This window comes from Chiloscyllium plagiosum, unplaced genomic scaffold (genome assembly GCF_037043375.1).
Source record: "Chiloscyllium plagiosum isolate Xiang-an unplaced genomic scaffold, Cpla_swu_hap1 HiC_scaffold_26, whole genome shotgun sequence".
Taxonomy (NCBI): Eukaryota; Metazoa; Chordata; class Chondrichthyes; order Orectolobiformes; family Hemiscylliidae; genus Chiloscyllium; species Chiloscyllium plagiosum.
In genome coordinates, this window is record NW_028270164.1 from 55722849 (window position 1) to 55746864 (window position 24016).

A 24016-nucleotide genomic window follows, 5' to 3' on the forward strand; every position below is an offset into this window, starting at 1 on the left:
ACAAAACACAGAGATAATTCAAAACCGCAACAATTGCAGATCATCTTGTAAAGTAAATATCATGCAACACCTTCTTACCTACAACGATACCTTTAATTGGGTGATGTGACCGCATCCAGGTTGCAGTCTCAGTCCTGAGACAGCACTTACAATCTCTGACTGTCTCCTCGTGACTGTGCTGCATTTATTGGTAAAAGGTGCAACATCAAAGTTGCACAGGGAGGTATTCCAGACTTTCCTTGTCAGAGTCGTCTATGCCCCTCAGTACTGAGGACTGTGCTAATCACCGTCTGAATGTGTTACGAATACTGAGTGCTTAGATCACTAAGGACTTGTTGTGTTTATGTTCCCTGGCAGGGTCACAGCTATCCTGACTGATGGCTCTACCCACAACAGGGTTTCTAGTCGCTATTAAGAGAAAAGGACGATGCTCCAGCATGCCCAGAAATAGTAGCAACCTCCAGCAGATGCTGAAGAGGTCTCAGCTGAAGGTCTTCTCCGGATACAGAGGAGGCCCAGGGTCTATTATCCTCAATGCTGTTTCCTCCAGATGAGGAAGCTGCAGTGAAATTGCGGACTCAGGTTAATGTCACTGAACTCTGCTGGAGTGAGACCTGCAATATGAAGGATATGGGTGGCCATCCTATCCCAGCAGCCCTCAAGGTGACAGCTACATCAAGCTCCAATGTGACTGGGCTTTTTTCCTTTGCTCCATTGGGATCGTCTTTCAGATATCTCAATTGGCCAACCATAGATGTGTTAAGGCTGTCACACATGTAATTTGTGCCAGATCACATGCTTCATCCAATTTCCCCATGACAGGGTCAGTGCTGCGGCTTGGGCAGTAGGCTCTCCCGATATCACTGTCCACACAAGGGGCTGGGTGTTAGAGACTGTACGCACATCACACTGAGACCACTATATCATAACTCAGCAGATTCATCAACAGAAAAGTATTCCATTCCATCAATGTGCTAGTGATCTGTGATCAGCAGTACCACATCTTCAAAGACTGCACTAGGTATCCTGGGAGTTCTCAGAACTCTCTTGTTCTTGCTGTATTTCAGGGACTTTACTCCATTACTATAGACCAGTGAACCTGACCTCAGCGGTGGGCAAGTTGTTGGAGGGAATCCTGAGAGACAGCATGTACATGTATTTGGAAAGGCAAGGACTGATTAGGGATAGTCAACATGGCTTTGTGGGTGGGAAATCATGTCTCACAAACTTGATTGAGTTTTTTGAAGAAGTAACAAAGAAGATTAATCAGGGCAGAGCAGTAGATGTGATCTATGTGGACTTCAGTAAGGCGTTCGACAAGGTTCCCCATGGGAGACTGATTAGCAAGGTTAGATCTCATGGAATACAGGGAGAACTAGCCATTTGGATACAGAACTGGCTCAAAGGTAGAAGAGGGTGGTGGTGGAGGGTTGTTTTTCAGACTGGAGGCCTGTGACCAGTGGAGTGCCACAAGGATCGGTGCTGGGCCCTCTACTTTTTGTTATTTACATAAATGATTTGGATGCGAGCATAAGAGGTACAGTTAGTAAGTTTGCAGATGACACCAAAATTGGAGGTGTAGTGGACAGCGAAGAGGGTTACCTCAGATTACAACAGGATCTTGACCAGATGGGCCAATGGGCTGAGAAGAGGCAGATGGAGTTTAATTCAGATAAATGTGAGGTACTGCATTTTGGGAAAGCAAATCTTAGCAGGACTTATACACTTAATGGTAAGGTCCTAGGGAGTGTTGCTGAACAAAGAGACCTTGGAGTGCAGGTTCATAGCTCCTTGAAAGTGGAGTCGCAGGTAGATAGGATAGTGAAGAAGGCATTTGGTATGCTTTCCTTTATTGGTCAGAGTATTGAGTACAGGAGTTGGGAGGTCATGTTGCAGCTGTACAGGACATTGGTTAGGCCACTGTTGGAATATTGTGTGCAATTCTGGTCTCCTTCCTATCGGAAAGATGTTGTGAAATTTGAAAGGGTTCAGAAAAGATTTACAAGGACGTTGCCAGGGTTGGAGGTTTTGAGCTATAGAGAGAGGCTGAACAGGCTGGGGCTGTTTTCCCTGGAGAGTCGGAGGCTGAGGGGTGACCTTATAGCGGTTTACAAAATTATGAGAGGCATGGATAGGATAAATAGACAAAGTCTTTTCCCTGGGGTGGGGGAGTCCAGAATTAGAGGGCATAGGTTTAGGGTGAGAGGGGAAAGCTATAAAGGAGACCTCAGGGGCAACCATTGCACGTAGAAGGTGGTACATGTATGGAATGAGCTGCCAGATGAAGTGGTGGAGGCTGGTACAATTGCAACATTTAAGAAGCATCTGGATGGGTATATGAATAGGAAGGGTTTGGAGGGATATGGGCCGGGTGCTGGCAGGTGGGGCTAGATTGGGTTGGGATATCTAGTCGGCATGGACAGGTGGGACCGAAGGGTCTGTTTCCGTGCAGTACATCTCTCTGACTCTATGACTCTAAATACCTGTTGAGGTTGAGGGTAGATCTAGTGCAGCCCATTCTTCAACCAGGGCGGTGGTCGAGCAGTCAGAAGCCCTGTTGAAGATGTGGTTTGACTGCTTGGATTGGTCTGGAGGACCTTCACAGTAGTTTCTGGACTGAGAGTGCTGTATTATTTCTGTATATTGTAACACAACTGGAACAGACAAAGAGAGGATGTGATGGAGGATGATGAGCCGGGAGATCATGAATGATCTTCAGAGAAGGATGATGAGGACTTTAAGCGGGAAAAACATCATCTTCTGCATGAAAGAGCACAGCAGCAAGGTCAGCTCCTCACCAGACCGAACATCATCGATCCTTTTGGTTCCAGTAGATTTGAGCTGCTTTCAGTGATCATTTCGGTTGCTGTAAATCGTTGGTGTTCCAATGCAAGCAATCTGTCTCTGCTCCATGAGGGAAATGCAACTTCTGTTAGTTTGCTCTCTGTTGCTTTAGGTGTTGCTGACTGATATGAAATATCTTGAGTGCTTGCCTGAAATGTGATGGTTCTATATTGGATGACACTGGGCATTGGGGAAAGAATGGTTGTGATCAAGTCAGTGTTAAGATGGATGTGGCTAAGGATGGCAAGGCTTTGTGGCCTGGAGTTGAAGCAGCGAGAAGTGGTGTTGAATCCAGCCTTGAGGAACCTTGGTTGGTAACTCCAGGCCACCAGGAAATAACCATGTACCAATGGGCTTTAAAGATGCTGCTGGCCCCGGGGATCACTTGATATCTTGGCAGCAGCAAGTGTATTCCCCTACAGCATGTGGGAGAACGTGGCTAGCATTGTCTCTGCAGGGCACCGAGGGACCCTGTCAGGAGAATTTGCGATAATAGCATGGGAAATCTCACTAGCTTTCATAGCGAGAAACCGTCTGCGAAACCCGATGAAAACCGCACATAGCCCGTTATGATTTCTGGTAAGATTCAGTCAATGTTTCAGTTGTAGGTTAATGGCTAACTGTACATACCAGCTGGACATTGTACAGCATTAATCTTAATCACAGTCTTTGTACTCCCAGTAACCTTTTTGTCAATTAGTTGGCACTTAACAATGGTTTGTAACCTGCTTCAGGGTAGAGTTCAAATCCCAGGCATAATCTGAAAATGTTTTTCACATGCTCATGTTGCTGCTAGTGCCTCCTTCTCAATCTCTGCAGTTCCATGACATTGTAGGGTAATATCAAAGCTGCTGACTTTAATCGTTTGAAAAATCAACCCTAATGCCTATTGCATGAACAATGTATCCCAAAGATTTAACGGTTAGTTGTGAAAACACTTATTTTTCATTCATGTCTTGCTTCTTGCAAGATTTTCAGTGTTGTTCTCAGTTTCACCATGTTCAGATGTGGCTGAACCACAAGTTTGACTGTTATCAATAATGCAGATAAGTCTTTCTAAACCTCTGGGAAATCTCTTATTGTTCTTTAAAGCATTTCTGCTGCTGACATAATGCCAAAAGGTAGATGATTAAAGCACTAATTTCTAAATGGTGCAATGAACACTGTTAGAAGATTAGATATTTTGTCCAGAGAAGGTTACCAAAAGCCACTGGCGGCATAACATTTGGTTAAAGTTGTGCTTTTTGTGAGTTCCACCAGCATCTGATCCACTGATGCCATAGTATAGATCTGTCTCTTGACTACATCGGATGAAGTCAATGCAAATTAGTATTGAGTTGTTCAGTTTTGGCACTGGCACGGTGCCAGAATGTCAATAATTTGGTTTTGTTAACGGTAAGGTCGCTTGATGATGTAACATTGTCCTAATTTCATGCTTCACTTTCTCCAAAGGTAAATGTAGCACTTTCCTTGGAGTGAAAGGAAAATAGTTGACTCGCATCTGATCTCAACATGATATGGTGAGCTGTTTTTAACCTTCCATGGCCATTGGACAATTTTAGGAATTCTGCTCTGGATCCTTCTCATTCTCCCTGCTTTTCCAATTGATCAACCTTATAAAAGAGTCACAGATCCATGAAACTTTTCCAGTCATGGACACTCTTGTTTTTGAAGCACATGTAGGGTTTTTCTGATTTTAGTTTATCAATACTGTTGTCAGTATTGTTGTCAACTGACATTTTACTTTGATTTGAATGTCTCCTGGCCATTGGAGTCAACTGTTGGGATACCTTGAGGCAGTCTTGTTATGGCCACATTTCTGTGTCTGAAAGGACTGATGCATTGTCTCCAGTCTCCAATTTGATATTTGTTTCGTGCCCATTTATTTTAATACTCATTCCAATAATATTCCTATTACTTCTAGTAATGGATGTAGGTTTGCTCGCTGAGTTGGAAGGTTCATTTTCAGACATTTCATCACCATCCTAAGTAACATCTTCAGTGAGCCTTCAGACGAAGGCGGGCTTCATCCAGCGGCTCACTGATGATGTTACTGAGTACGGTGATGAAACGTCTGAAAACGAACCTTCCAGCTCAACGAGCAAACATAAATCCAGAACCTCAACCTGAGCTACAAATCTTCTCAAACCTCACTAACTTCTAGTAATGTAACTTTTTTGTATTTTTGGCTCTGGAATATTACTGTTACTTGTTCTGGTGGAGTTTTTTTGTTATTTTTGATTTTGATTTTCACTATTTTTACTGTAACAAACTATCTTACTATTTCCGAATGTGTAGCCTTGCTGCAGGATTGGCTTTCCGCAGACTTGGTTGGACAATTTCCATGTCAGTGCAGCCTATTCCTGCCATTGCAAGAGCCTTGAACAATGTGAGCACTTCCCTCTTGAACCACACCATGATATGTGCACTGAGAGAGGCTGACCCTTATCACATCATCATCCTAACAGCCCCACTCTTGGGGTCCAGCAGAATGCATGCTGGGCATTATCAAATCAATGAGCTTTGGAAAATAGAGTTAAAAGGAATCCAAAGGGTTTTTCCAAATACATTAAGGACAAAAGAGCAACTAGGGAGAGAATAGGGCCCCTCAAAGATCAGCAAGGCGGCCTTTGTGTGGAGCCGCAGAAATGGGGGAGATACATAAACAAGTATTTTGCATCAGTATTTATTGTGGAAAAGGACATGGAAGTTTTGGAATGTAGGGAAATAGATGGTGACATCTTGAAAAATGTCCATATTACAGAGGAGGAAATGCTAGGTGTCTGGAAACACATAAAAGTGGATAAGTGCCTGGGACCTGATCAGGTGTACCCAGGAACTCTGTGGGAAGCTAGAGAATGATTGCTGGGCCTCTTACTGAGATATTTGGATCATCGATAGTTACAGGTCAGGTGCCGGAAGACTGGAGATTTGTTAACGTGGTGGCTCTGTTTAAGAAGGGTGGTAAGGACAAGCCAGGGAACCATAGACCAGTGAGTCTGATGTCGTTGGTGGGCAAGTTGTTGGAGCGAATCCTGAGGGACAGGATGTACATGTATTTGGAAAGGCAAGGACTCATTAGGGATAGTCAACATGGCTTTGTGCGTGGGAAATCATGTCACACAAACTTGATTGACTTTTTTGAAGAAGCAACAAAGAGGATTGATAAGGGCAGAGCAATAGATGTGATCTATATGGACTTCAGTAAGGCGTTCGACAAGGTTCCCCATGGGAGACTGATTAGCAAGGTTAGATCTCATGGAATACAGGGAGAACTAGCCATTTGGATACAGAACTGGCTCAAAGGTAGAAGACAGAGGGTGTTGGTGGAGGGTTGTTTTTCAGACTGGAGGCCTGTGACCAGTGGAGTGCCACAAGGATCGGTGCTGGGTCCACTACTTTTCATCATTTATATAAATGATTTGGATGTGAACATAAGAGGTACAGTTAATAAGTTTGCAGATGACACCAAAATTGGAGGTGTAGTGGACAGCGAAGAGGGTTACCTCAGATTACAACAGGATCTGGAGCAGATGGGCCAATGGGCTGAGAAGTGGCAGAGGGAGTTTAATTCAGGTAAATGCGAGGTGCTGCATTTTGGGAAAGCAAACCTTAGCAGGACTTATACACTTAATGGTAAGGTCCTAGGGAGTATTGCTGAACAAAGAGACCTTGGAGTGCAGGTCATAGCTCCTTGAAAGTGGAGTCGCAGGTAGGTAGCATAGTGAAGAAGGCGTTTGGTATGCTTTCCTTTATTGGTCAGAGTATTGAGTACAGGAGTTGGGAGGTCATGTTGTGGCTGTACAGGACATTGGTTAGGCCACTGTTGGAAGATTGCGTGCAATTCTGGTCTCCTTCCTATCGGAAGGATGTTGTGAAATTTGAAAGGGTTCAGAAAAGATTTACAAGGATGTTGCCAGGGTTGGAGGATATGAACTATAGGGAGAGGTTGAACAGGCTGGGGCTGTTTTCCCTGGAGTGTTGGAGGCTGAGGGGTGACCTTATAGCGGTTTATAAAATCATGAGGGGCATGGATAGGATAAATAGACAAAGTCTTTTCCCTGGGTCAGGGAGTCCAGAACTAGAGAGCATAGGTTTAGGGTGAGAGGAGAAAGATATAAAAGGGACCTAAGGGGCAACTTTTTCACGCAGAGGGTGGTACATGTATGGAGTGAGCTGCCAGAGGAAGTGGTGGAAGCTGGCACAATTGCAACATTTAAGAGGCATTTGGATGGGTATATGAATAGGAAGGGTTTGGAGGGATATGGGCCGGGTGCTGGCAGGAGGGACTAGATTGGGTTGGGATATCTGGTCGGCATGGACGGGTTGGACCGAAGGGTCTGTTTCCGTGCTGTACATCTCTGTGACTCTATGACTCTATGACCCTAAATATTGAACCAGAAAGTATTATTTTCATATTGCATCACTGTGTTTTTGTGCAACACTAATGAAAAAGGGTTTACCATACCCAGCATAATCAAAGGTCAGAGGTCTGAAACCAAAACAAAAATTGCTGGAGAAGCTCAGCATGTCTGGCAGCATCTGTGGAGAGAAAGCAGAGTTAATGTTTCAAGTCCTTAATCAGAACTGATGAATTTCTATTTGATTGTTCCAAACCAGACTTTATGAATGACTGTTCTTGGACACCAGGTTATAACTGAAACAAAAATTGACAGAACACAGATAGGCAACAAACTAATCTCAGTAATATCAGTCATGTAAAACTGAACCTTTTTTTGGACCATAATCCTCTATCTCCCTCACACACACACACACACACACACACACACACACACACACACACACACACACACACACACACACTAGATAGACAAACATAGTTAAGGGATAAATTAAAAGAAAAGAATTGTAGTTTGCCAGTTCAATAAACATTTTCCAATAATGAAATCTTTGGACATAGGCAAGTAGAACTGTATATTTTACCTGAATTCTGAAGTCACCACCTAACGCTTACAGTTTGAGCAGGCTCTGAGAAATATTTACATATTTCTGACAGACTGGGATTCTTTCCTCAGGACATTTGCCTTGATTTGATTCGATTTATTGTGGCCACAGTGAAAAGTTTTGTTTTGCAAGTAGTACAGGCAATCAAGGACATACAGATCAATGGGAGCTTAGACAGAGTGAGGCATACAAGGTTACAGTGGCATGGGGGGTCCACAAACCAAGATCATCATTAGTAAGATCAACATTATTAGAAATTAGAGAAGTCCATTCAGTTGTCTCGTAACAGCAGGGAAGAAGCTACTCTTGAACTGTTACTGTGTGTGTTCAAGCTTCTGTATCTTCTGCCTGACGGAAGAAGTTGGAAGAGAACATTAGCAGGGTGGGAGGGGTCTTTGATGAGGTTGACAGCCTTTCTGCAACAACGAGACATGTAAGTGGAGTCCACGTGTGGGAGGTTGGTTACTGTGATGGTCTGGGCTGTGCACACAACTTTCTGTAGTTTCTTATGGTCTTGGCAGAGCTGTTGCCGTACCAGGCCGTTATGCACCTTAATAAAATGCTTTCTATGGTGCACCAGTAGAAGTTGGTGAGGGCCCTTATGAACATGCCAAATTTCCTAGACCACTTGAGGAAGAAGAGGTGTGGTGCCTTCTTGACGGTCACATCCACGTGGGAGGTCCAGGATAGATGGTTATCGTCATGCCTGGGAACTCCATGTTCCTCCAACTCAACTCCTTTAATGTAGATAAGGCCTCCTCCTTTTGTCCTAAAGTCAATGATCAGTTCTTTTGATTTACTGACATTGAGAGAGAGAGAGAGTGTTATCATTGCACCACTGCCCCACCCTTATCTCCTTTCTGTATTCTGACCCCTCGTTGTTTTGTTCTCTGAACTACCATGGTGGTGTTGTCAGCAAACTTGTACATGGTGTTCATGTGGAACTTGGCTGCGCAGTTATGGATGCACAGAAGGCTGAGAACGCATCCTTGCCGGGTACTGGTGTTGAGGATTATCAACAGTTTCATGAGTCAATAGAAAACTAGACAGAGATAGAGAGAGAGAGAGAGACAGACAGACAGACAGACAGAAAACAAACCAGCTTCCAAAATCTCTCTCAAGCAAAATACCAGTCAGAACAATTTTGTTCTATTTTACTTTAATACCAACTCTTTGTGGTTGGCTGGTTGACACCAGTCCTACCTTGATTGATCAATTCAACATTCAACCAGCTGCCAGCCTGGAGTATAACAACAGCTCATACCACTTCACCAACAGTGTCCTTAGAACAGTCATCAAGTTGCACTATCTTCCAGGCCAGCTCCCAATAGCAAACATCTGTCTTTGTTCTCTTCTCCTTTAAAACACGTTCCTGTTAAAAATTCAATTCTTAACCACAACACTCAGGTTCCAACAGAAAAATAAAAGAAAATGGTGAAGGCCTCCACAACTTGTCAGTCTCCTCACAAAACTGTTGTGAGGCTCTGTATCAAATGCCACTAGAAATCCACATACACCACATCAAAAGCAATATCCCCACCAACACTTTCTATTACCTCCTCAAAAAACTCCAGCAAGTTGGTTCAACATGATTTCCCCTTTAGAAATCATATGTTGACACTTGTGAATCAACCTACCCTTCTCCATACGAGAGTACATATATAGTCTAGGAGAAAGTGAGGACTGCAGATGCTGGAGATCCTGATGAAGGGCTTATGCCCGAAATGTTGATTCTCCTGCTCCCTGGATGCTCCCTGACCTGCTGTGCTTTTCCAGCGACATACTTTTCGACTAGATTACATGTATAATGTAATCTAGAACTGTTTCTAAAGATTTCCCCACTACTGAAGTTAAATAAACTGGTCTGTAATTGCTGGGAATATCCTGATAACCTTTTTTGAACAAGGCTGTAATGTTGGCAGTTCTTCAGGCTGCTGGTACCTCCCCCCAAGTCCAGAGAAGTCTGAAAGATTATGGCTCTGATGCCACAGTTTCTACCTCACTTCCGTCAAAATCCATTGGATTTGATGTCTTGAAATTTGAATGTGGGGAAATCTTTGGAAACAGTTCTAGTTAACATTAACAGGATAGATTAATAGACATTATACATGTAATCTAGTCGAAAAGTATGTCGCTGGAAAAGCACAGCAGGCCAGGGAGCATGTAAGTTCACTTTTATCTATTTCTACAATGATAAAATTCACAACACGTGCCTTTTGGAAAAGGGGTGAATTGTGTTATACCTCATAGTCAATATGTCTGTATACTTTTCAGAGGAATGCTTCTGATATCATTGCAGTATCATCAGGTAAAATGTTGTTTCCTTGGCAAAAGCACTTGCTTTCGGCCAATGCCATTATCAGTGTCCGTCAATCATTCTCTCTGTCAGTCATTGTCTCCTCAATGATTGTTCCCATTGGACAATTTAGAAGTTGAAATGATGGTCAGTAAAATATGTAGCTATTGATTTAATTAAATTTAACTCTGCTCACCAGAGTGGGAAGATGATGTTCTGAAGTTTCAGAGGGGATGGTAAGTTCAGTGATGTGCAACCTAGTGTGTGGCCTGTGGCTGTTCCCAGTCTAACTGCCTGCTGTTTGCGACTTCACCAACAGGACTGGCCAGCTCAACTATGGGAGACCAGAAATGTGAGCCAAGATGGAGTCACGGTTAGTAGTCCTAGATCAATTCATGAAGGTGAAAATGTTAGATTAAGATGTGGAAGACCTCACTCTACATACCAAAGTCATTACTGCCAATGAAACACTTTCAATTTCAGGCACTGAATTACAGAAGCAAGATGCCTTTTTCTGTCCTTGCTGCTGCTCTAACATCGACAGTGGTCAGTTTGTTAACTGTTAGAAGTCAGGGCATCCATCTCCATCTGGGAGGGTGTCCCATTTCCTAGCGGTGCCGGTCAATCAGAGTGACCCTCAGCCGCATGGGGTTGCGGCCCAGCTCAGTGGGGAAGCCAGGTCGCCTGAGAGGAATTGGGATGGGGGGTGCTAATGTGACCATGAGGCTGAGGATAGTGAGCAAGCAGGGTCAGTGAAGAGGAATTTTGATGGGAAAAATAGGCACTCATTCAGCCAGGGCCTGCTGCAATATGGGCATCCCCTAGCTGGTAAAGTGCCAGTGAGTGGAAACACATCCCTGGCTATTAATATAAACCTGGCCAGAAAATATACTGAATGGGGTTAGACACAGAGTATTGCTCCCTGTACACTGTTCAAAGCAAACACTCGCATGACACAGGCAGTGCAGGATTAGATATGGAGTAAAACACTTTCCATACTAATTTAAACTGAAAATAGAGCTCTCTCTACTCTTTTAAACTGGAACTAAAGCTGTCTAGTGATATTGTGCCAATCAAATATTCCCAGGACAGGGACAGCATGGGTTTAGATGGGGTAGAGCTGTCTCTACATCCTCCCCAACAAATACTCACAGGTCAGGTACAGCATGGGGTAGATATAGAGTAAAGATAACTCTAACCATTTTAAACAGAAAATAAATCTCAACGCTGTCTGCACCAAAGACCCCCAGGCCAGGGACTGTCTGGGTTTTGAAGCAAAGGGAAACCTCATCTACATTGTCTCTCAAACACTCCCAAGACAGATATATCACATGCAAGAGGATTCGCAGTGGGGTTAAAATCAACTCGGTAAAAACAATGACTGCAGATGCTGGAAACCAGAGTTTAGATTAGAGTGGTGCTGGAAAAGCACAGCAGGTCAGGCAGCATCCGAGGAGCAGGAAAATGGACATTTCGGGCAAAAGCCCTTCATCAGGAATACAGGCAGAGAGCCTGAAGGGTGGAGAGATAAGCGAGAGGAGGGTGGGGGGTGGGGAGAAAGTAGCATAGAGTACAGTATTAGATTAGATTACTTACAGTGTGGAAACTTACAGTAGGTGAGTGGGGGAGGGGTGAAGGTGATAGGTCGGGGGGAGGGTGGAGTGGATAGGTGGAAAGGGAGGTAGGCAGGTAGGACAAGTCATGGGGACAGTGCTGAGCTGGAAGTTTGGAACTGGGGTGAGGTGGGGGAAGGGGAAATGAGGAAACTGGTGAAGTCCACATTGATGCCCTGGGGTTGAAGTGTTCCGAGGCGGAAGATGAGGCGTTCTTCCTCCATTCCGAGGCGGACGATGAGGCATTCTGGTTAGTCACAGAGTACACTCCCTTCTATTCTTTTAAATTGAAAGTAACCTGAGAATGAAGCTCTGTCTACACTGTTCCCATCAAACACTCCCAGAACAGGGACAGCATAGAGTTAAATACAGAGTAAAGCTATCCCTACACTGTCCCCATCAAGCACTCCCAGGACAGGGACCGTATAGGGTTAGATACAGTGGCACAGTGGTTAGCACTGCTGCCTCACAAAGCCAGGGAACCGTGTTCAATTCCTACCTCGGGCACATTCTCCCTGTGTCTGCATGAGTTTCCTCCGGGTGCGTTTCTTCCCACAGTCCAAAAATGTGCAGGTCAGGTGAATTGGCTATACTAAGTTGCCCGTAGTGTTAGGTGAAGGGGTAAACATAGGGGAATGGGTCTGGGTGGGTTGCTCTTCGGTGGGTCGGTGTGGACTTGCTGGGCCGAAGGGCCTGTTTCCACACTGTAAGTAATCTAATCTAATATATACCATACAAGATACAGAGTAAAGCTTCCGTCTACACTGTTCCCATCAAACACTCCCCAATAGGGACTGCATGGGGTTAGACACAGATTAAAGCTGCCTATATTGTTTTTAACTGAAATTAAAGCTTTCTTCACTCTTTGAGACTAAAAGTAAAGCTCATTTATTCTTCCCCATCAACCACTAAGGACAGGTACAGTACACGGTTATTTATAAAATAAAGCTCACTCTACTCTTTTTAAACAGAAAGTAAATCTCCCTCAACACTCCTCATCAAAGGGATGCAATGGTGTAGTGGTATTATCGCTACACTATTAATCCAGAAACTCTGTTAATTCATACCTGAGGTTGAATCCCATTCTGGCAGATGGTGGAATTTAAATTCAACAACAAAAATCTGGAATTAAGAATCGACTGATGACCATGAAACCATTGTTGGTTGTTGGAAAAACCCCATCTGGTTCACCAATCTCCTTCAGGGAAGGAATCTGCCATCCTTACCTGGTCTGGCCTACATGTGACTCCAGACCCACAGCAATGTGGTTGACTCTCAGCTGCCCTCTGAAATGGCCTAGCAAACCATTCAGTTGTATCAACCACTACAAAGTCTCAAAGAATAGAAACTAAACAGATCACATTGCATTGACCCAGACACTGGAAAAGACGATGTCAGAAACAGTCCTGTTGACCCTCCTCACTAACATCTGGGGGACTAGTGCCAAACTTGGAAGAACTGTCACAGAGACTGGCCAAACAACAGCCTGACAATTTCATACCCATGGAATCATATCTTACAGACAATATCCTAGACACCACTATCTCCACCCAGCCAACATACACCCTGTCCCGGTAGGACAGATAGCAGAGGTGATGGGACAGTGGGATACAGTCAGGAGAGAGTTGCCCTGGGAGCTCTCAACATTGACTCTGCATCCCATGAAGTCTCACAGCTTCAGGTTAAACATGGACAAGGAAACCTCCTGCTGATTACCTCATACTATCCTCCCTCAGCTGATGAATCAGTACCCTTCCATGTTGAACAACACTTGGAGGAAGCACTGAGTTTGGCAAGGGCATAAAATGTACTCTGGGTGTGGGATTTCAATGTCCAACTCCAACAGTGGCTCGGCAGCAGTACTACTGATTGAGCTGGTTGGGTCCAAAAGGGTATAGCTGATAGACTGGGTCAGCAGCAGATGATGAGGGAACCATTAAGAGGGAGAAACATACTTGATCTCATGCTTACCAATCTGCCAGCTGCAGATGCATCTGCCCACGACAGTATCGGTAAGAGTGACCACCGCACAGATTTTGTGGAGACAAAGTCCCACCTTCACTTTGAGAAGAATCTCCACTGTGATGTGTGGTACTATCCCTGTGCTAAATGGGACAGACTTCGATCTGGTCTTGCAACTCAAGACTGGACATCCAGGAGGCACTGGGGGCCAGCACCAGCAGTAGAATTCCATTCCAGCAAAATCTGTAATCTCCTGGCCCAGCATATCCCCCACCCAACCATTACCATCAAGTCAAGAGCTCAACCCTGCTTCAATGGTGAGTGCAGGAGGGCATGCCAGGAGCAGCACCAGGCACACCTGAAGATGAGATGTCAACCGGGTGAAGCTACCAAACTAGACTATTTGCATGCCAAACAGCACAAGCAACAAATGATGGACAGAACTAAACAATCCCACAACCAACGAATCAAATCTGAACTCTGCAGTCCTGCCATATCCAGTTGTGAATGATGGTGGACAATTAAGCAATGCACGCGGAGGAGGAGCCTCCACAAATACCCCCATCCTCAATGGTGGATGAGCCCAGCACATCAGGGCAAAAGATAAAGCAGAATCACTCGCAGCAATCTTTAACCAGAAGTGCCAAATGGATGATCCACCTCAGCCTCCTCCAGAGATCCTCAGCATCACTCAGATACCAGTCTGCAGCCAGTTCGATTCATTCTAAGTGATATCAAGAGCAGGATGGGGGCTCTGGATACTGCAAAGGCAATGTGGCCTGACAACATTCTGGCAAAGTACTGAAGGCTTGTGCTCCAGAACTTGACAAGGCAAGAAGTGAGGACTGCAGATGCTGGAGATTAGAGTCAAGAGTGTGGTGCTAGAAAAGCACAGCAGGTCAGGCAGCATCCAAGGAGCAGGAAAATCAACGATTCGGGCAAAAGCCCTTCATCAGGAATGATTCTCTTGCTCCTCGGATGCTGACCTGCTGTGCCCTTCCAGCACCACTAATCCAGAATCCAGAATTTGACAGCCTAGCCAAGCTCTTCCATACAGTTGCAATGCTGGCCACTCACCATCCTAACTTGGAAATATACCACAGTTCCTTCACTGTCTCTTGGTCAAAATCCTGGAATTCCCTCCCTTATGGTATTGTGGGTCAACTCACAGCAGGTGGACTGTTCACCCCCACCTTCTCAAGGGGAACAAGGGATGGGCTATAAATGCTGGCCCAGCCAGTGATGTCTATGTCTCACAAAAAGAGAATTAAATAAAGCATTCCCAGGACAGGGACATCATGAGGTTAGATACAGAGTAAAGTTCTCTCTACACTGCCCCCATCAAACACTCCCAGGACAGGGACATCACATGGTAAGACATAGAGTAAAGCTTTCTCTACACTGCCTGCATCAAACACTCCCAGGACAGGGACAGCATGAGGTTAGATACAGAGTAAAGCTCTCTTTACACTGCCCCCATCAAACACTCCCAGGACAGGGACATCATGAGGTTAGATACAGAGTAAAGTTCTCTCTACACTGCCCCCATCAAACACTCCCAGGACAGGGACATCATGAGGTTAGATACAGAGTAAAGCTTTCTCTACACTGCCCCTATCAAACACTCCCTGGACAGGGACATCACATGGTAAGACATAGAGTAAAGCTTTCTCTACACTGCCTGCATCAAACACTCCCAGGACAGGGACAGCATGAGGTTAGATACAGAGTAAAGCTCTCTTTACACTGTCCCCATCAAACACTCCTTGGACAGGGACATCACATGGTAAGACATAGAGTAAAGCTCCCTCAACACTGCCTGCATCAAACACTCCCAGGATAGGGACATCATGGGGTGAGATACAGAGTAAAGCTCTCTCTACACTGACCCCATCAAATACTCCCTGGACAAGGCCAACACAGGGTTAGATACAAAGCCAGACATGACATGCCATGACAGCATAGCGCTGGGTAGAAATACATACAAGGAGCTGCAGCAGCTACACTGACCCCATCAACTACTGCCAGAATGATTCTAGCTGGGTGACTTGCCTAAACAGCAACTCACAAAGAAGTAATGTCACAGATAGCAACACAAGAAATGAACAGTGTATATAATTAACCACTTTTTAAAAAATCAAAGAGCAAAGTAAAGGTGTGGGGTATATACACGGGGTGAAATTGACAGCTAAAATGTCATGGACAAAGTTTTTATATAGGTTAGATTACTAACAGTATGATAGTAGGCCCTTCGACCCAACAAGTTAACACCAACCTGCAACTCATTCCCCTACATTTACCCCTTCACCTAACACTACAGGCAATTTAAGCACGGCCAATACACCTCACCTGCACATCTTTGGACTGTGGGAGGAAACCACACAGACACGGGGAGAACGTGCAAACTGCACACAGAGAGTCGCCTGAGGCAGGAATTGAACCCAGGTCTCTGGCGCTGTGAGGCAGCAGTGCTAACCACTGTGCCACTGTGCCGCCCCAATGTGACTGACTTTGAAAGCTGAGTTTTAAAAATCTGATAATTAAAGATTGGCGATGTTTAACAACGTTCTGTAAGTGTAGTTATTTTTATTTGGTGAGACTGATTATTCAGCTATAGTTACTACACAGATCATCACGAAAGAACCCAGTTGCAGCTCAAAGAACCATTATGGAACCTTTTATGAAGTTTGGGACAATATGAGGAAACTGAAAAAGGTCAATCTTTTTTATTGTTGACGCCCCCCCCCCCCCCCTTGGATGTGGGATTAGAGACGGGAGTGGAGGCGACGTACTGGAGATGAAGGTCTACAGCACAGTCTGTGATGAAATAGTTAAGATAGAAAGCAACTCAAGAGAATCTGCCTTGCGCTAAATCACAAAGATTTTCATCAGCTTCAATTAGGGCTTTAAACTAACATAACATCGGTTGGGGAGGGGGTGTCTAGAGAGGAAGTACAAAGTTTACAAAGCAAGGGCGATGGCAGAATTGTAGGGCAGCTCTTTACATCATGATTTTTTTTGTCACAGAAAGGGATAAAGTGTGCAAATATACAAAAGAAACAGCAAATATGGGTGAAAGGGGAAAGTGGTAAAAAGGAGAAAATTAATGGCTCTTAAATGTGCATTGTTTTAAAATCAAAATTACTGAATTAATGACAAAATTGCAGGTTAATGGATATGATTGTATAGCCATTATTGATACATTGTTATAAGGAGATCAAAACTGGGAGTTAAATATTCAGGGGTATGTAACTTTTCAAAAGAACAGGCAGGAAGGAAAAATTGGTGCGATAGCTTTATTGGTACAAGATACAATAAGTACAATAGCAAGGGACGATCCTGGATCGGAAGATGACGAATCCACATGGGTCGAGTAAGAAATAACAAGTGGAAGAAGAGACTGTTGGAAACAATCTATAGCAACCTCACTCTCCTGCCCCCTCCTCACTCCAAACAACCACTAGACTGTAGGATTGAGGATTAAACAGGAACTAATGAGGATATTGGTGTATGGCACTACAAATTAAAACTCTAATCAACTCTCCCTTACATACGCACACATATACGCAAACATATACACACACATAAATAGACATGGAAAAATAAGTTTTGGGCATAGGAAAGCTGGGAGGTTGTTCTATGGTTTCACAGATTACTGAGATAGTCCTGTTTCTTATGCTGGTCAGAGCATTGCTTTGAGGTGTCATTCATCAGATGTTTTCATTGATTTGTAAGAAGACGCAAGACTCTCTTATAAACGGTCTCTGACTCAACAGTTAAAAGTTACAGAACACAACAATTCCTGAAGGAAAATTTCAGCTTTTATTCAGATCTAAAATGGGTTTCGGTGCATAGACCAAATAAACAGCATCTGAGCTGGTGGTGATCACATCATTTCTTTCTCACTTGTTCCCAGCCCACAGCTGTTCAGAACTTGAGAACCAATCACACAGTTGTTGACACACAAAAGGCTTTTGTCATGGATAACTGGTCACTAGTCCATAGACCGACCAACCAACTTGTTGTTCCTATCCAAGTGCATCTATACACAGCCCCTCAGCTCCAGGTTATCTGCAACCCTTCCAGTTTCCATTTGTTCCAATAGCAGTTTAATCAGTGTTTGCCATGAGGGTAGGATTACATTCTTTTCAAAACATGAGCATGGAATTTTAAAACAGCTCTTCCTCATTTCAGACCATAATTTTAAAAAGTATAAAATAGACACAGTCTTTAAAATAAATACAAAAGCAATCAATTTGAGAAAAGGTACCAGGGAAACCAAAGGGGCTAACGGCCAGTAAGTTCTGATGGATTACATCCTAGGATTTTAAATGAAGTCGCTACAGAGTGTGGTTGCACTGGTAGCAATCTTTTAAGAATGCTTAGATTCTGGAAATGTCTCGTAGGATTCGAAAACTGCCAGTGTTATTATTCAGAAGGAGAGAGAGAGACAAAAAAAAGAGACAACTATAGGCCAGTTAGCTTAACATCTGTCTTTGGAAGAAGGTTAGAGTCTACTTTAAAGGATTAAGTAGACACGTATTTAGAAATGCATAATATAATCATGATGTGGAGATGCCGGTGTTGGACTGGGGTGGACAAAGTTAAATATCACACAACACCAGGTTATAGTCCAACAGGTTTAATTGGAAGCACTAGCTTTCGGAGCGACGCTCCTTCATCAGGTGAGCCTGATGAAGGAGCGTCGCTCCGAAAGCTAGTGTGCTTCCAATTAAACCTGTTGGACTATAACCTGGTGTTGTGTGATTTTTAACATAATATAATCAAGTAGAGTCCACATGGTTTTATGAAGGGACAGTCATGCCTGAAAAAATAAAGCACCAGGGCCTCACAGCGCCTGTGACCCAGGTTTACTTCCACCCCCAGATGACTGTATGGAGTTTGCACATTTTTTCCCCTGTCTGCATGGATTTCCTCTAGGTGCTCTGGTTTCCTGTCACAGTCCAAACATGTACAGGTTATGTGGATTGGCCATGCAAAATTCTGCAGGCTAGGTGAATTAGGTGTGGTAAATGTGGTGTTATGGAATGGCCTTTAGAGTGTTAATAGGCAAAAGTGAGGACTGCAGATGCTGGAGATCAGAATCAAGATTAGAGTGGTGCTGGAAAAGCACAGCAGGTCAGGCAGCATCCGAAGAGCAGGTGAATCGACGTTTCGGGCAAAAGCCCTTCATCTTTTAGAGTGTTGAAGCAGACTTGATGGGCTGAATAGCCTCTTTCTGCATTGTTAGATTCCACGAAATTTATTAGAATTGTTTGAGGAGGTAACAAAAGGGACAAATAAAGGGGAACCAGTAGATGTGACATATTTGAATTTGGAAAAGTGTTCAATCAGTTAGACTACTTAATAAAATATGAGTCCCTGGTGTTTAGGTAATATATTAACAAGGATTGCCCAACTAATAGAAGAAAAGAGGCAGAATAGTGGAAGGTGCATATTTAGGGTGGCAACTGTAATTAGTGGAGCACTGTGGGGTTCACTGATGTGGTCAAATTTTTAAAATATATCAGGAACTTGGCTGAGGGAAGTGAACATGCTATCACTAACTTTGCAGATGCCACAACAATAAGAGGGAAAACAAATTATGTGAATACAAGGGGCCAAATAATTTCCTTTTGCTCTTAATATCTCCTGGTCTTCAGATGATGCCTGATAGGAAACAGCTGATAGTTTGAAGTAAGCATCTCATAGAGTTTCGCCAATCCGTTTGCATCATTAACATAAGCTCCCTTCATCTTGCAGCATCGGCTCCAACAAGGAACAATTGTAGCCAATGAGAGACTCAGAAATGGAATGAAACTGTAAGTGCTCTGGGATTAATGTCAAACAAGTTAATCAGAGTCCTTTTACCAAATAGCTAGCCCATATTGCCTAATTGCGTTTTCTGTCTTGTTTAGAAAGATAAGATGGGAAACAGTAAATCGAGTGCCTCGAATGTACTAAACAAAACGTCTCATGATGTGATCGTCATTCAGTCACCTTTGGTAAGTGGAATGTTTTATACAGAATAGTACACTCATTTACATTGCTGTGGATAATCCTCTTCCTGATACATAGGTTATACATCACTCAAAAAGGCCATTCATTCCATCTAGCTCATATTGGTTTTTATCCTCCACATGAGCAAAATGTAGCCATTAATAAAGCTTTTAGTAGCCTGAGCTTTATTAATCAGCACGATGTGGAGGTGCCGGGTTGGACTGGGGTGGACAAAGTCAGAAATCACATGACACCAGGTTAGAATCCAACAAGTTTATTTAAAATCACAAGCTTTCAGAGCACTGCCCCTTCATCAGGTAAAGGGAACAGTGCTTGGTCAGCAGATTGACTTGATGTTGCGGGACTTGATGGGGCCTCGAGTCAATGTTTGAAGACTCCCAGGGCAACTCCCTTGCTCCTGTACACCACAGTTTCATCTCCTCGCAAGTCATTCAGTTGTAGAAAATGGCTACAAAGTTAAATGAAAGCAGTGAAACTGTGTGTCAGCCAAGGCAGCAGAAACAATGATGGAAAGCCCAGTCTTGTCGACCCTCCAAAGTCTCCATTCTTAATAAGTGTCTGTACGGATATGTACAGCACAGTGTACACCACAGTGTACATCACAGTGTACATCACAGTGTACATCACAGTGTACATCACAGTGTACACCACAGTGTACATCACAGTGTACATCACAGTGTACATCACAGTGTACAGCACAGTGTACACCACAGTGTACATCACAGTGTACATCACAGTGTACATCACAGTGTACACCACAGTGTACATCACAGTGTACATCACAGTGTACATCACAGTGTACACCACAGTGTACATCACAGTGTACACCACAGTGTACATCACAGTGTACATCACAGTGTACATCACAGTGTACATCACAGTGTACACCACAGTGTACATCACAGTGTACATCACAGTGTACATCACAGTGTACACCACAGTGTACACCACAGTGTACATCACAGTGTACACCACAGTGTACACCACAGTGTACACCACAGTGTACACCACAGTGTACATCACAGTGTACATCACAGTGTACACCACAGTGTACATCACAGTGTACAGCACAGTGTACACCACAGTGTACACCACAGTGTACATCACAGTGTACACCACAGTGTACATCACAGTGTACATCACAGTGTACACCACAGTGTACATCACAGTGTACATCACAGTGTACATCACAGTGTACAGCACAGTGTACACCACAGTGTACATCACAGTGTACATCACAGTGTACACCACAGTGTACACCACAGTGTACACCACAGTGTACACCACAGTGTACATCACAGTGTACATCACAGTGTACACCACAGTGTACACCACAGTGTACACCACAGTGTACATCACAGTGTACACCACAGTGTACACCACAGTGTACATCACAGTGTACATCACAGTGTACACCACAGTGTACATCACAGTGTACATCACAGTGTACACCACAGTGTACACCACAGTGTACATCACAGTGTACACCACAGTGTACACCACAGTGTACATCACAGTGTACATCACAGTGTACACCACAGTGTACACCACAGTGTACATCACAGTGTACATCACAGTGTACACCACAGTGTACATCACAGTGTACACCACAGTGTACATCACAGTGTACACTACAGTGTACATCACAGAGTACACCACAGTGTACATCACAGAGTACACCACAGTGTACATCACAGTGTACACCACAGTGTACATCACAGTGTACATCACAGTGTACATCACAGTGTACATCACAGTGTGCACCACAGTGTACACCACAGTGTACACCACAGTGTCCATCACAGTGTCCATCACAGTGTACATCACAGTGTACATCACAGTGTACACCACAGTGTACACCACAGTGTACATCACAGTGTACACCACAGTGTACACCACAGTGTACATCACAGTGTACATCACAGTGTACACCACAGTGTACATCACAGTGTACATCACAGTGTACATCACAGTGTACACCACAGTGTACATCACAGTGTACACCACAGTGTACATCACAGTGTACACTACAGTGTACATCACAGAGTACACCACAGTGTACATCACAGAGTACACCACAGTGTACATCACAGTGTACACCACAGTGTACATCACAGTGTACATCACAGTGTACATCACAGTGTACATCACAGTGTGCACCACAGTGTACACCACAGTGTCCATCACAGTGTACATCACAGTGTACATCACAGTGTACATCACAGTGTACATCACAGTGTACACCACAGTGTCCATCACAGTGTACATCACAGTGTACATCACAGTGTACATCACAGTATACACCACAGTGTACATCACAGTATACACCACAGTGTACATCACAGTGTACACCACAGTGTACATCACAGTGTACACTACAGTGTACATCACAGTATACACCACAATGTACACCACAGTGTACATCACATGTACATCACAGTGTACATCACAGTTTACACCACAGTGTACAGCACAGTGTACACCACAGTGTACACCATAGTGTACAGCACAGTGTACCCCACAGTGTACACCACAGTGTTGCCATCTCTGCTGGCTCTGTCCTGTCATTGGGCCAGGAGAGGCCCAAGGGATGGTGATGATTTTGCCTGGATGTACTGATGCCCATGGAAACATATCCGTACGGACGCTTATTAAGAATGGAGACTTTGGAGAGTTGACAGGTCTGGGCTTTCCATCATTGTTTCTGCTGCCTTGGCTGACGTCCAGTTTCACTGCTTTCATTTACCTTTGTAGACATTTTCTACAACTGAATATCTTGCCAGGAGATAAAACTGAAGAGCTCAGGCTGTGAAAGTTCATTACTCCTTTTTTTTCACCTCCTATTTGGTACCTGCTCTTCCTCTTGTTTTGATGTACTATTGTTTTGAGCTTTTTTGCTAAAGTTCCAAAGCTATGCAACAGCTTATAAAACAGTAATTACTGCTCCAAGAATTCAAGGAAATCAGCTCCAACACTGAAAAAACCTCAAAAAAGAAGCAGCTCTTACAGCTACACGTTTCTCCCATCCTCCATCCAGAAACGTTTTGGTATATTCTGGTCGGACCAATCAGGACAGGCCCTATACACCTAATGGTAGGGTCCTGGGGAGCGTTGCCAAACAAAGAGACCTTTGAGTGCAGATTCATAGTTCCTTAAAAATGGAGTTGCAAGTTGACAAGATAGTAGGCTTTTGGTACGCTTACTTTTATTGGTCAGTGCATTGAGTGCAGACAGTGGGATGTCATGTGGCTGTACAGGATATTGGTTAAGCCGCATTTGGAATAATATGTTCAGTTCTGGTCTCCCTGCTGTTGGAAAGATGTTGTTAAACTTGAAAAGGTTCAGAAAAGATTTAAAGGGATGTTGGAATGTTTGAACGATAGAGAGAGGCTGAATAGGCTGGGCTATTTTCCCTGGAGCCTTGGAGGCTGAGGGGTGAGCTTTTAGAAGTTTATGAAATCATGAGTGGCACGATGGCCCAGCGGTTAGCACTGCTGCCTCACAGCGCCAGTAGACCCAGGTTCAATTCCCGCCTCAGGCGACTGACTGTGTGGAGTTTGCACATTCTCCCCGTATCTGTGTGGGTTTGCTCCGGGTGCTCCGGTTACCTCCCACAGTCCAAAGATGTGCAGGTCAGGTGAACTGGCCATGCTAAATTGCCTGTTGTGTTAGGTTAGGGGTATGGGTGGGTTGTGCTTCGGCGGATTGGTGTGGACTTTTTGGGCCGAAGGGCCAGTTTCCACACTCTAATGTAATCTAAAATGAGAGGCATGGATGGGGTGAGAGGGGAATGATTTCAAAGGGACCTAGGGGGCAACCTTTTCTTGCAGAGGGTAGCGCAAGAATGGAATGAGCTGCCAAAGGAAGTGGTATAGGCTGGTACAATTGCAACATTTAAAACGCATCTGGATGGATATATGAAAAAGAAAGGTTTAGCAGGATATGGGCCTGATGCTGGCAAATAGATCAAGTTTAATTTAGGATATCTGGTTGGCATAAAAGAGGTGAACCATAGGATCTGTTTCCGTACTGTACATCTCTATGACTCCATGACTCTATGTCATTTCAGAGGACATTTAACTGTCAACCTCACTGCTGTAAGTCTGAAGTCACATTTAGGTCAGGGCACGTAATAATGCCAGATTTGCTTCCCTGAAGCTCATTAGTGGACCAGAAAAGATTTAAAGGCAATAGTTCTTTTATCTATCTTGTCCCAGGCAGAAAAGTGATATTGTTCTGAACAGGAGAGCACAAATTCACTGAAATGCCACCACAGGGAAAGTCACTGTTTCCCAGGTGCTTTTTGGATGTGACC

The 24016-nt window shown here is 44.1% G+C and overlaps 1 protein-coding gene across 2 annotated transcripts in view; it reads left to right on the forward strand.

Annotated features, from left to right (window-relative positions):
• Window positions 1-24016, forward strand: part of LOC122562997 (uncharacterized) — a 73696-nt gene that overhangs the window by 36588 nt on the left and 13092 nt on the right. The window contains exons 1-4 of one of the 2 annotated variants that reach the window (XM_087973825.1): window positions 4304-4364; window positions 10425-10478; window positions 19444-19502; window positions 19599-19685. In XM_087973825.1, the coding sequence (XP_087829951.1) occupies window positions 19608-19685 (78 nt within the window). In that variant the 5' untranslated portion in view covers window positions 4304-4364; window positions 10425-10478; window positions 19444-19502; window positions 19599-19607. Of the gene's footprint in view, window positions 1-4303; window positions 4365-10424; window positions 10479-19443; window positions 19503-19598; window positions 19686-24016 lie in introns of those variants that run through there. The other variant, XM_087973824.1, reaches the window with a different exon arrangement.